At 35.1% G+C, this 14265-nt stretch overlaps 1 protein-coding gene across 6 annotated transcripts in view; it reads right to left on the bottom strand.

Annotated features, from left to right (window-relative positions):
* ATG4C (autophagy related 4C cysteine peptidase) overlaps positions 1-14265 on the bottom strand; it is a 104580-nt gene that overhangs the window by 62089 nt on the left and 28226 nt on the right. For all 6 annotated transcript variants that reach the window (XM_081308494.1, XM_081308495.1, XM_081308491.1 and 3 more), the window contains one exon: positions 7982-8065. In XM_081308494.1, coding sequence (XP_081164620.1) covers positions 7982-8065 — 84 coding nt within the window. The remainder of the gene's footprint in view (positions 1-7981; positions 8066-14265) is intronic.

Here is a 14265-nt window from a genome sequence, read left to right on the forward strand (position 1 = left end):
GAAGATATCGATAAATTTCTTAAGGCATATGATTTGCCCAGATTGAGACAGGAAGACACACACAATTTAAACAGACCAATAACAAAAGAAGAAATAGAAGAAGCCATCAAAAGACTACCAACCAAGAAAAGCCCTGGACCGGATGGGTATACAGCAGAGTTCTACAAAACCTTCAAAGAAGAATTAATACCAATACTTTTCAAGCTATTTGAAGAAATAGAAAAAGAAGGAGCTCTTCCAAATTCATTCTATGAGGCCAACATCACTTTGATCCCAAAACCAGACAAAGATACTTCAAAGAAAGAAAACTACAGACCAATATCTCTAATGAACTTGGATGCAAAAATTCTCAATAAAATTCTGGCGAATCGAATACAAAAACATATTAGAAAACTTGTGCACCATGATCAAGTAGGATTCATTCCTGGGATGCAAGGATGGTTCAATATACGGAAATCAATAAGTGCTATTCACCACATCAATAGACTTAAAGACAAGAACCACATGATCATCTCGATGGATGCAGAAAAAGCATTTGACAAAGTACAGCATCCCTTTATGTTCAAAACATTAGAAAAACTAGGGATAACAGGAACTTACCTCAACATTGTAAAAGCTATTTATGCTAAACCTCAGGCTAGCATCATCCTGAACGGAGAAAAACTGAAGGCATTTCCTCTAAAATCTGGAACAAGACAGGGATGCCCTCTATCACCACTTCTATTCAATTTAGTTCTCGAAGTACTAGCCAGAGCAATTAGACAGACGAAAGAAATTAAAGGCATAAAAATAGGAAAAGAAGAAATTAAACTATCACTATTTGCGGATGACATGATAATATACTTAACAGACCCAAAAGAGTCTACAAAGAAGCTGCTAGAGTTAATAAATGAATTCAGCAAAGTGGCAGGTTATAAAATCAACACGCATAAATCAAAGGCATTCCTGTATATCAGCAACAAAACCTCTGAAATGGAAATAAGGAAAACCACTCCATTCACAATATCCTCAAAGAAAATAAGATACTTGGGAATCAACCTAACAAAAGAGGTGAAAGATTTATACAATGAAAACTACAGAACCCTAAAGAGAGAGATAGAAGAAGATCTCAGAAGATGGAAAAATGTACCCTGTTCATGGATAGGCAGAACTAACATCATCAAAATGGCGATATTACCCAAAGTTCTCTACAGGTTTAATGCGATGCCAATCAAAATTCCAATGGCATATCTTGAAGAAATAGACAAAGCAATCATGAAATTCATATGGAAAAACAAAAGACCCAGAATAGCAAAAGCAATTCTAAGCAGGAAGTGTGAATCTGGAGGTATAGCGATACCGGAGGTCAAACTGTACTACAAAGCAATAGTAACAAAAACAGCATGGTACTGGTACCAAAACAGGCAGGTGGACCAATGGTACAGAATAGAAGACACAGAGACTAATCCACAAAGTTACAACTATCTTATATTTGATAAAGGGGCTAAAAGCATGCAATGGAGGAAGGATAGCATCTTCAACAAATGGTGCTGGGAAAATTGGAAATCCATATGCAACAAAATGAAATTGAATCCCTTTCTCTCGCCATCCACAAAAATTAACTCAAAATGGATCAGGGAGCTAGATATCAAATCAGAGACACTGCGTCTGATAGAAGAAAAAGTTGGATACGATTTACATATTGTGGGGTCGGGCTCCAAATTCCTTAATAGGACACCCATAGCCCAAGAGTTAACAACAAGAATAAACAAATGGGACTTACTTAAACTAAAAAGTTTTTTCTCAGCAAGAGAAACAATAAAAGAGGTAAATAGAGAGCCTACATCCTGGGAACAAATTTTTACCCCCCACACCTCCGATAGAGCCCTAATATCCAGAATGTACAAAGAACTCAAAAAATTAAACAATAAGATAACAAATAACCCAATTAACAAATGGGCCAAGGACCTCAACAGACACTTCTCAGAGGAGGACATACAATCAATCAACAAGTACATGAAAAAATGCTCACCATCTCTAGCAATCAGAGAAATGCAAATCAAAACCACCCTAAGATACCATCTCACTCCAGTAAGATTGGCAGCCATTATGAAGTCAAACAACAATAAGTGTTGGCGGGGATGTGGGGAAAAGGGCACACTTGTACACTGCTGGTGGGGCTGCAAAATGGTGAGGCCAATTTGGAAAGCAGTATGGAGATTCCTGGGAAAGCTGGGAATGGATCCACCATTTGACCCAGCTATCGCCCTTCTCGGACTATTCCCTGAGGACCTTAAAAGAGCGCTCTATAGGGATACGGCTGCATCAATGATTATAGCGGCACAATTCACAATAGCTAGACTGTGGAACCAACCTAGATGTCCCTCAATAGATGAATGGATAAAAAAAATGTGGCATATATACACAATGGAGTATTATGCAACACTAAGAAATGACAAAATCATAGAATTTGCAGGGAAATGGATGGCATTAGAACAGATTATGCTAAGTGAAGCTAGCCAAGCCCTAAAAAACAAATGCCAAATGTCTGCTTTGATATAATGAGAACAACTAAGAACAGAACAGGAAGGAAGAGCATGAGGAAAAGACTACAGTAAACAAAGACGAATGGGGGGAGAGAAACGGGGAGAGAAGGGAAAGCACATGGAAATGGTAGGAGACCTTCAATGATACATAAAATTATAAGAGGTTATGAGGGGCAAGGGGGAAGGAAAAAGAGGGAGAGAATTGAACAACAGCAGGGGAGGTAGAGAGGGAAGATGGGAGGGGAGGGAAGGGGAGGGGGGATAGTAGGGGATAGGAAAGGTAGCAGAATACAACAGTCACTAATATGGCATTATGTAAAAATGTGAATATGTAACAGATGTGATTCTGCAATCTGTATTTGGGGTGAAAATGGGAGTTCAAAACACAATTTGAGTCAAATGTATGAAAGATGATATATCATGAACTATGTAATGCTTTAAATAATCAATAAAAAAAATTTTAAAAAATAAAATAAAATAAAAATGCCTTGGGATGTAACTCAGTGATAGAGTGTTTGCCTAGTATGCACAAGGTATAGGTTTAATCCCCAGTACCTAAGGGGAAAAAGGCTAATATTTTACAGATTTTTAAGAGGTAAATTTCAAGCAGATTAAAATGAAATCCATACCAAAGAAAAGGAGCTGATCTTAAAAACAACCAGAGAGGAATACAAATAAACAAATAAATGACGGCTTTGAAATAACTTGGAGAGAAATCTTTTTTTCTGTAGGGGTTAGGAAACATACAGTGAACTTTACCAAGGGTACATGAAAATGGGGTTTCCTAAGCTCCTCCTCTTCTTCAGGGGGTCCAGGATAGAACTGGGAGGAGCAGAGATTCTCATTGTGTTGGGGGACTGAGTTAGGACAGAAACTCCCTAACAGCTGGGCCCCCCTCCCACCCCCACTCCCCATCTCTTTTCTTGCTGAAGCAGGTGGTCCATAGGCTCTTATTCCTTGGAGATCATGTGGACCATAAAGTTCACCACCCTATTGCTAAAACCAAATTCACAGTCAAATAAGGAAATGAGCTTGACAAGGTGGCAATTAAGGGAGGGCAATGCCAACATCAACATCAAAGATGCTAGAGTGGGGAAGGGGTCATGCCTGTAATCCCAGGAGGCTGAAGCAGGAAAGTTGCAAGTAAAAAGGCTAGGGATGTGGCTCAGTGGTAAACCCCACTGCCACCAAAAAACTAAATAAATAAATAGGAGGGAATATCATTGTTACAGTTACAGGAGACAACCTGGTCCCCAATGTAGCCCAAGATGCCCTTTAGTGGGCCTGGAGAGAAAAACATCACATCTTTAAATAAGCAAAGATTTCTTAAACAGAACACAAAGAGCCCTATTTAAGATGTAAAAAATATTAACTAGACTATATTAAAATTAAAAATTAAGATACCATTAAGTGGGTGAAAAAGTAAGTAATGAAGTAGATAAAAGCATTTCCTATACATATCTCCAAAATGAGGATTTATATCCAGAATATGTAAAGAAAATCTATAAATCAAAAATAAAAACGAAGACAATTTAATAAGAAGATATATCCAAATAGCCAATAAACAAATGAAAATATGCTCAATTTTACCAAAAAAGATGCAAATTAAAATCAAAATATGGTTTTAATGTCCCACTCACAGTAGCCTCAAAAAAAATATTTGGGAATCAATCTAACAAAAGAAGTGAAACATCTCTACAATGAAAACTACAGAACACTAAAGAAAGAAACTGAAGGAGGCCTTAGAAGATGGAAAGTTCTCCCATGTTCTTGGATAGGCAGAATTAATATTGTCAAAATCTCCCTACTACCAAAAGCACTATATAGATTTAATGCAATCCCTATTAAAATTCCAATGACGTTCTTCATAGAAATAGGAGTCATGAAATTCATTTGGAAAAATAAGACCCCCATAATAGCCAAAGCAATCCTTAATGAGAAAAGTGACAGGAAGCATCACAACACCAGACCTGAAATTACACTACAAAGCTATAGTAACAAAAATGGCAAGGATTGGCACAAAAACATACATGAAGACCAGTGAAACAGAATAGAAGACACAGAGTCATACCAACATAAATACAGCTATCTCAGGGCTGCAATTGTGGCTCAGTGGTAGAGCACTAGCCTAATGTGTTAAGGCACTGGGTTTGATCCTCTGCACTACATAAAAATAGATAAAATAAGGGTATTGTGTCCACCTACAACTAATTTTTTTTTTAAATCCTGAATTGTTAAATATTTTTTTAAAAAATACAGATATCTCATACTAGACAAAGGTGCCATAAACACACACTAAATAAAAGACCCCCTCTTCAACAAATGGTGCTGGGAAAACTGAAAATCCATATGTAATAAAATGAAATTGAACCCCTATCTCTCACCCTGCACAAAACTCCAACTCAAAGTGGATCGAGGACCTAGGCATCAGACCAGAGACCCTGGGCACACCTATTAGAAGAAAAAGTAGGCCCAAATCTCCACCATGTCAGCTTAGGAACTGACTTCTTCAGTAGAACTCCTAAAGCACCAGAAGTAAAATCAAGAATCAATAAATGGGATGGTATCAAACTAAAAAGCTTCTTCACATCAAAGGAAACAATCAAGAACATGAAAAGAGAGCTACAGAGTGGGAGAAAATCTTTACCATCAGCACCTCAGATAGAGAGCATTAATCTCCGGGATATATAAAGAACTCAAAAAACAGCATCAAAAAAATTAAAATTAAAATAAATAATAAATGGGCAAAGAAACTGAACAGGCACTTTACAGAAGAAGAAATATGAATGGTCACAAAATATATGAAAAAATGTTCAACATCTCTAGCAATTAGAGAAATGCAAATCAAAATTACACTGAGATTCCATCTCACCCCAGTCAGAATGGTAATTATCAAGAATACAAGCAACAATAAAGGTTGGCAAGGATATAGGAAAAAGGTTAACTTATGCATTGCTGGTGGGACTGCAAATTGGTGCAACCACTCTGGAAAGCAGTATGGAGATTCCTCAAAAAACTAGATTGACTCAGTTATCTCACTCCTCAGTACATACTCAAAGGGATTAAAATCAGCATAATACAGTTATGTAGCCATTTCAATGTTTATAGCAGCTCAATTTGCAATAGATAAGCTTTGGAAACAACCTAGGTATCCTTCAACAGATGAATGGATAAAGAAAATGTGGTATATACACGATGGACTATTACACAGCCATAAAGAAGAATGAAATAATGGCATTTGCCAGTAAAATGGGTGGAATTGGAGACTATCATCCTAAGTGAAATAAGGCAGTCCCAAAAAACCAAAGACAGAATGTTCTCTCTCATATGTGGATGCTAACCCACAACAAGGGAGGGTGGGGAGAAAAATAATAGAAATCCATTGGATTGGACAAAGGGGAATAAAGAGAAGGTGGGTGAGAGGAATAGGAAGGACAGCAGAATTAATCAGGCATAACACTTTCTTATCCTTGCCTTTGGCTTTCTTTTTAATATCTTTATTTTATTTTTATGTGGTGCTGAGAATTGAACCCAGGCGAGCGTGCTACCACTTGAGCCATATCCCAAACCCAAACTTTTTTTTTTTTTTTTTTGTGATGCTGGGGATTAGAACCCAGGGCCTTGTGCATGCAAGGCAAGCACTCTACCAACTGAGCTATAACCCCAGCCCACATTTGGCTTTTAAAAAATATTTTTAATTGTAGAGGGACACAATAACTATTTACTTGTGTTTTATATGTGGTGCTGAGGATCATACCCAGTGCCTCATACATATTAGGCAAGCTACCACTGAGCCACAACCCCAGCCCATCTATCCTTGTATTTGAATACATGACCAGGGTAACTCCGCATCATGTACAACCACAAGAATAGGATCCTTATTAGAATAAGTTATACCTCATATATGTACAATATTCCAAAATATACTGTACTGAAATATATATCTAAAAAGAACAAATAAACATTTTAAAAGCCCTAAAAAATTCTAATCATATTTTTTATAAATTCCTTATATCATGATATCATTTAGAATGCTTACATGTACCAGACACACAACTAAACACCTATGAAATAGGTATCATTAATACTTAGGAAGATCAAATAACTTGCCTAAAGTAACAACTAAAAACAAAGAGCCAAGATTCAGAACCAAGAAAAGTTTGACTTCAAAGCCCATACTCTTAATACTCTATTCATACTGCTATGGCTATCCTCTGCCCATTAAAATATGTCAAGAACTATGTAATGTTTTGAACAACCAATAATAAAAATTATATATATATTATATTATATTAAAATATATCATATAATAAAATAATACATATATATGGATATCTCCTAACTCTTCATCCTCACCACAACTAAGGTGGACATCCATTTCCTAAACGTTGCCTAATATATAATTGCTTTCATCATGCCATTCTATTTTCCTAAAATACTCACCTTCTTTATCAACTTCCTCCTGACCCATAAAGGCTGTTGTGATGACTGAATGAGTTAATACATATAAATTACCTAGAATGCTGCCTGGCTATTATTACTACTTGAAAAATGTTAACTGCTATTATTAAAAGCCATGTATAAGGTTTTAGAAAATTGATGAGAAATGATACACCAAAATAGGTCAACCAAAAGTGAATATACCTTGCAATAACATATGTTCAAATACATTCTTTGTTTTCTCTCTTAGAGACAGACAGACCGAAACACATTCAAACATACAAAGTCAAGCACAGATGCGCAGTAAAAAGAACACCAGTGTTAGAGACAGACAGTCTTGGTTTAAATTTCAGCTCTGCTATCATGTAAACTTTGGACAAAGTACTTAGCTTCTCTCAGCTTCTGGCTTCACATTCATAAGGTAGGGACACTTAAGTCTATCTTTTAGGCTTCTTGTAAGAATTAAAGATATTTTCCAAAGAGCCTAGCATGGTGCCCAGAACTCAGTAGTGGAATAAAATTTTTATAGGTGATTACTGAAAGGATGAGTATATGTGAAAATTCAGAAACATCAAATAAAGTCAACTTGAGATACTGAAGCATCCATAAATGTTTGAAAAATTATCATTCTTAGGTTAACTAAGATGAAAACTTTCATTATTATTATCATATACTTTAAAGTTATTAGACAATCTGATAAAGAATGTTAATATATCAATTCAAATAACATTTATTTAGTATTCATATTGAAAGTCTAAAACTATGAGGGACATAACAAAAGAGAACATGATCCTTATCTTGAAGGAGTTAACAGGAACCAAACCATATGGTAATATGTTATGTATTATATAAAATAAAGGTACTTAACAGAGCTATGCCAGAAATAGAGTAATATGAAAATAAAACAGTAAAAAAGTAAAAATAAAACAGTAAAAAAGTAAAAATAAAACAGTAAAAAAGTAAAAACCAATAAATTCTTCAAAGATTTTTAAATGTTTTACAAATTTAGCACTTACCTTCATATTTAAAATGGTAACATTTTCCAAGCAATAAAACTGGAGAATTTCTACTAAAATATGTCTTTGTTTTCAAAACCCAACCTAAATAGAAGGAAAAAAAGAAGTCAAACTAAGAGTCTAGTAGTATTTTCTTTTAATTTCAAGACATCAATTACCACTTACGAATGTGCATTTATTCCAAGAGCTGCAAAATATTTAGACAATGACCTTAATATACAAGTCATATGTTACTTTTGAATAAAAATATTTTTAACCACATTCCATCCCCTTAAAGAATATGAGAAAAAAAATCTTAATTTACTTTGTCGGATCTTGATGTTATTATGGTACAAAATTCCAAAGATACAAATTCTGCTCTGACTTCCCCAACACTAACTTCTAGTCCCCAAGGCAACAATATATATCAATTTCTTGCATTTTCTTTTATCCTAGAAATTAAAAGACTTGAAAGTATTTGCATATTCCCAGGAAATAATTAAGGAAAAAAACACACAGTAGCCTAATGCTACTATGATAAAAGTGGATCCCTGAGGTTCCTGAGGAAATCTGTTAAAACGTCTTCATTTTGATGAGATGAGAATGTCTGGATGTGGTATATAAAGCTTTCAGACATCTAAATCTTCAACCTTCCAAACCTCAACAAGTTGCAAATTCTAATTCTTCCAATTTGTTTTATTACTAAACTGTCAGCATCAAAAAGGTAGTATCCTGGTCTGGGGATGTACTTCAGTGGCAGAAAGCTTGCCTAAGCATGTGCGAGGCCCTGGGTTCAATCTCCAGTGCAAAAAAAAAAAAAAAAAAAAAAAAAAAACACCTTGGTAAAAGTTAATATCCTTTTTGGCTTTTTATAATTCCATTAATAATTCCAAATCTCTTGAGGAAAGAACTTGCCTGTTACATTGCTGAATATTCTTTTTTTATTTTATTTATTTATTCTAATTTGTATATGACAGTAGAATGTATTTCAATTCATATTACACATATACAGCACAATTTTTCATGTCCCTGGTTATACACAAAGTAGAGTCACACCATTTGAAATTCCTGACTGCTAATGGTAGGCTTAAATGAATCTTCTAAAATACTAGACTGTTTCAATACAAAGAAGCTGTAATTGAAAGTCAAATTGGGTCTACTCTTAGGAAGACAATCAGCCTTTATATTTAACAGACTTGTTATAAAGTAGTGATTTTTATGAGTGCACCCCAAACTGCTACATAAATAAATTAAAATATTTATTTTTATTTTTAAAATATTTTTTAGTTGTAGATGGACAGAATATCTTTATTTTTATTTATTTATTTTTATGTGGTACTGAGGATTGAACCTAGGGCCTCACATGTGAGAGGCAAGCACTCTACCACTGAGCTACAAACCCAGCCTCGAAAAATTTATTTAAAATAAAAATGTCAGTCTCTTAATTTGAAAGAAAGAGAGAATGGGATGTCAAATACACTAAGCTTCACTTGGATTATTACAAGACTCACCAAAATATTTTTTGTGTGATAAGTGTTTCCCTATTCTAACAATTGTAACATATCATAGCCAAATTAAACTCCCTGTGGCTCAGTTCTGATTAGGTAACTCTTCTGTTCAAAAAACATATTCAGCTACTCATTTCTTAATAGATTTATTATGAACTTCTCATTCCTATTAAACACTTTCCAGAGACAAATTATCTTTATAATCATATTTCCTTCTTTTCTTGCCTCTACTCAAAGTGGGCTTTGCTACAATAACAGTCCATCTAAATCCTACTCCTTCTTCTGGCTCAAACATGCTCTTCCAACACAATTTTTCCTTTCCCCCTTCCTTAAAGAAGTGAGAAATTGGCTTTTTTCTATTATATTCCGGGGACCAGACTGTGAGTTTTACATATATCATCTTTTAATACTATTCTTAGTATCTTATAAATGATCCTAATCCAAAATAGTAGTAGCTGTCTTTCCCAAAAAGACAGTATTTTCAAAGAACACCCTAAGAACTTAATAAAAACAAGCTCAAATAAAAGGAAACTACTTAAGGAGAAACTTCTCCCTGTGGTTTATATTTTCTACCTATTTCCCAACCACCCACCAGTCCTTCTTCAAAAAAGGAAAAGTTAGGAATCCAGCCAGAACCTGAAGCACTGCAAAAGTCCACAAGAGAACAGGATTACAGGGCTTTACAATTCAACCATTAATGATGGGGTACATATACTCTCTTACTCTTCTAATTCCTGTGTAGACCCTGGCAGGATCTAACCCCTCATCACAGACTGATGTCCTTTAATATTCCATGTAGTTAGATACATAAAAGGAATCAGGACTTCCCATAAGACCCTATTTTTTCTCTCTTTTTCCACAGGCATGTCAGAGATGAATCAGTCTACCATGTCAATAACTAACCCATATGATGTAAGCTGGTTTCCTCTACCACACTCTTCCACCATGATGTTCTGCCTCACCTCCAAACAGGAGGAATGGAGCCTGCCTTCTATGAACTAAGACCTCTGAAACCATGAGCCCTCAAATAATCTTTTCTTCTCTAAAATTGTCCTGGTCAGATCTTTTAGTCACAACAGCAAAAAAGCTGACTAAAACATTATACAAAGCTATACAGCTACACAAAGACTCTCTTCTTCATGGAGTCTCTCCATGTGATTTCTCCAGCAGAGAACTGAACTGGTTACTTGACAGTTCAGAACTCCAAAACAGAGTAAGTGGAAGTCACCTTTTAATGGCTAGGCCTGGAACTGACACAGCCATCATTTCCATTTCATTCCTACTAACTAATGTCCAACATGAGCCAGACCAAATTCAATCAGAAAAAGTAACAACACAAGATGTGCTTCACTGAGGGTCATCTTTGGAGATCAACTACCACAAAGAGAATCTTACAAAAAAGCCTTATTTGTAATATTCAAATTGGTGATTTAAGGCTTTAAAAGCCGTACACAGGATAAAATATACAGAAATACTAAGAGTGATAATAATATTCTGGAGAATAAGAAACACCCAGAATAATAATTATCAATACTGACCTCAGTATCAATACTAATGAGGAACCCAAATTTATAATCATAAAATCATGCAAAAAGGGGGGGAAGCAAAAAATGGCTTTTTAAAGAAAATATAATCCAGTGCATTTTATATCTTATTATTCAGTTCCAATTTCATCACCATGATAATATCAGCCTGACTTTGAATAATCTTAAATTATGTAAACTATATTCAGAAAATAACAAGATTGAAAAACAAGGGAGGTTGGGTTTGAAATCTGTTTTCCAGATTTACCCAGATAGGTGGCCTTGAACAGGTCATTTACTCTCAGCTTTCTAAACTTATATTTTAAAAAAAGAGTGTAATGATTTGAATCATCATCTCCAAAGGTTCAAGTGTCAAAGGCTTGGTCCCAAGCTGATACCTTACTGGAAGGTGGTGGAACTGATAGGAAGTTGGGTCATTGGAGATATGCCCTTGAGTGGAATACTTGGACCCCAATCTCTTCTCTCTTTTTGCTTCCTGGATGCTATAAGGTGAATAGCCGCCCCTGCCACATACTCCCCCCCACCACGATGTTTCTACCTAGCCAGAAGCCAGAAAGCAATGGAACCAGCCGACCCTGGGACTATCTCTGAAACTGTGAGCCAAAATAAATCTTTCCTCTCTTGAAAATGATTCTCAGGCATTTTGTCACAGCAAGAAAAATCTAACACAGAGTATCAGAGAGATGAGATTTAAATGATAAAGGACAAAAACTGTCTATTACAAAGTCCAGCATACAATGAATATTCAATCAACAGAAGTCTTTCCTACACTTCCCCATGCTATACAAACTCTTAGGATGTAAAATACACAAAACATTTTAAAATGAGCTCCATCAATTAAAATTAAAATAGTATTTCATAACAAAAAGCTACCTAGAACACTTAGTTACCCAAAACAATCTGTTCTTCAGAGATGTGATAACCATAATTTCACAATATGCACTTAAATATCTAAACAAAGAAAGCCACACATTATTAAAACTTTTATATGCATTCGTGTGTGACTGGTTAATCCTAAGATACTGCTGAAATGTGTTAATGAGTTTCTTTATCATAATTTTCAAACCTTACAAATGAAATCTTCATCATATAACCTACTCATTAAAGATTAAAGGACAAGGGCTGGGGATGTAGCTCAGTTGGTAGAGTGCTTGCCTCGCATGCATAAGGCCCCAGCACTACAAAAAAAAAAAAAAAAAAAAAAAAAAAAAAAAGATTAAATGACAAGTCTCAACTTGCAGATAAAATTATTTTCTCTATAAAAAAAACTTAAAGAATACACACACACAAAAAAAAAAAAAACTAGTAGTACTTATAAAGAAGTTCTTCAAGGTTATAGAATACAAGATCAAATTACAAAAACCAGTTGTATTTCTAAATACCACAGTGAACAATTCAAAATGAAATTAAGAAAACAATTCATTTTACAACAGCATCAAGAAGAAAAGATAGCTCCAACAAAAAGAGTGCAAGACATTAACACTGAAAACTACAAAACATCACTGAATTTTAAAAGACTTAAACAATTGGAAAGACATTCATGTCCATGGACAGGATGGCTTAATATTGCTAACAGAGCAAAACTCCCCAAATTGATCTACATATTCGATGAAATCCCTATCAAAATCCCAGCTGGAATCTTGTAGAAATTGACAAAATGATCATAAAATTCATATGGAAAGGCAAATAAGCCAGAATAACCAAAAAAATCCTGAAAAGGGAAAAAAAGTGGGAAGACTCACTTTCCAATTTCACACTTTACTACAAAGCTATAGTAATCATTGTGAGCATAATTGCAGCCATTTTCCTTTTCCCCACCTCCATTTTATGAATATTGTTCTTATTCCCATGAAATAGAAATTAGCCCGAGATAAAACCTACCAGCCTGGAGATGTACTGGTCTCTCCCTGTTCTCTCATTAAGAGATAGAAGACAACTTACTGGCCCCTGAGATGGGGATGCACTGGTTTCCATGTTCTCTCCTTAAGAAGATAAAGGGACATGCTGTCTTCCCTATTCCCCCTCTGAGAGATAGGAAAACTGCCTGTCTCTGTTCCCAAGAAATAAACTTGCCTTCCACAAGATAAGGGGTTGCTTACCATGTCAGTCAAGACTAAACCTACCCCTAGTATGCGGCCATGGTTCTAGCCTATAAAAGATAAGATTCAAGGGGGGAGTTGCTGTTGCTCTCCTTCCTTGCTGCTGCTGTCCCTCTCTTTGTGCAGAGCAGCCTTGTCAGGCTCCTGACAATAAACCTACTTCTTATACCAGGTGTGTGTGTGATCAGTCCTGCACCACTTTTCTTTCAACCATGACAGTCAGGTACTGGTATAAAGACAGATGTAGAGATAAATGATATAGAACTGACAGTCCATAAATAAACCCATACATCTATGGTCAATTGATTGTAGACAAAGATGTCAAGATCATTCAACTGAGAAATAATAGTTGATAATGAGAAATCTAGATAACCATACAAAAGAACAAAATTGGAACTCTACCTCTCACCACATGCAGAAATTAACTAAAAATGGATTTAAAAACCTAAATGTAAGAGTTAAAACAATAAAATTCTAAGAAGGAAACATGAATATAAATTTTCACGATCTTGATTTAGCAACAATTGATTTATTATGGCATCAAAAGCACAAGCAACCAAAGACAAGAAAAACTGGACTTCAACAAAATTAAAGTTTTGGGCTTCAGTGGACACTATCAAGAAAGTAAAAAGTCAATCCAAGAATGGGAGAAAATATTTGTAAATCATATATTTGCTAAGGGATTTTTATCACTCAATTATAAAATTACAAATAACCCAATTATAAAATGGACAAAGCATTTATCCAAAGAAGACATACAACTAGCCAGGTGGTCACGAAAAGATGTTCATCATTATAAATCATCAGAGAAAGGCAAATAACCCCATAGTGAGATTCCACTTTACATCCACTGCAATAAGATGGACAATAACAAGCGATGGCAAGGATATGGATAAAGTCAACCTCTCAAACCTTGCTGAAGGGAATTTAAAATGGTACAGTCACTAAGGAAAATAGTTTGGCAGTTCCTTCAAAAGTTAAACTTTAGAGTTAATATATGACCCATCAATTCCACTGCTAGGTATATACCCAAGAGAATGAAAAAGATACATTCACACAAAAACCTGTTCACAGCAACACTATTCATAGTAGCCAAAAACAGAAACAACCCAATATACATCAACTGAAAAAAGGTAAGTAAAATCTTTAGCCAT

The sequence above is a fragment of the Spermophilus citellus genome, assembly GCF_964194105.1.
Source record: "Spermophilus citellus genome assembly, chromosome: 9".
Taxonomy (NCBI): Eukaryota; Metazoa; Chordata; class Mammalia; order Rodentia; family Sciuridae; genus Spermophilus; species Spermophilus citellus.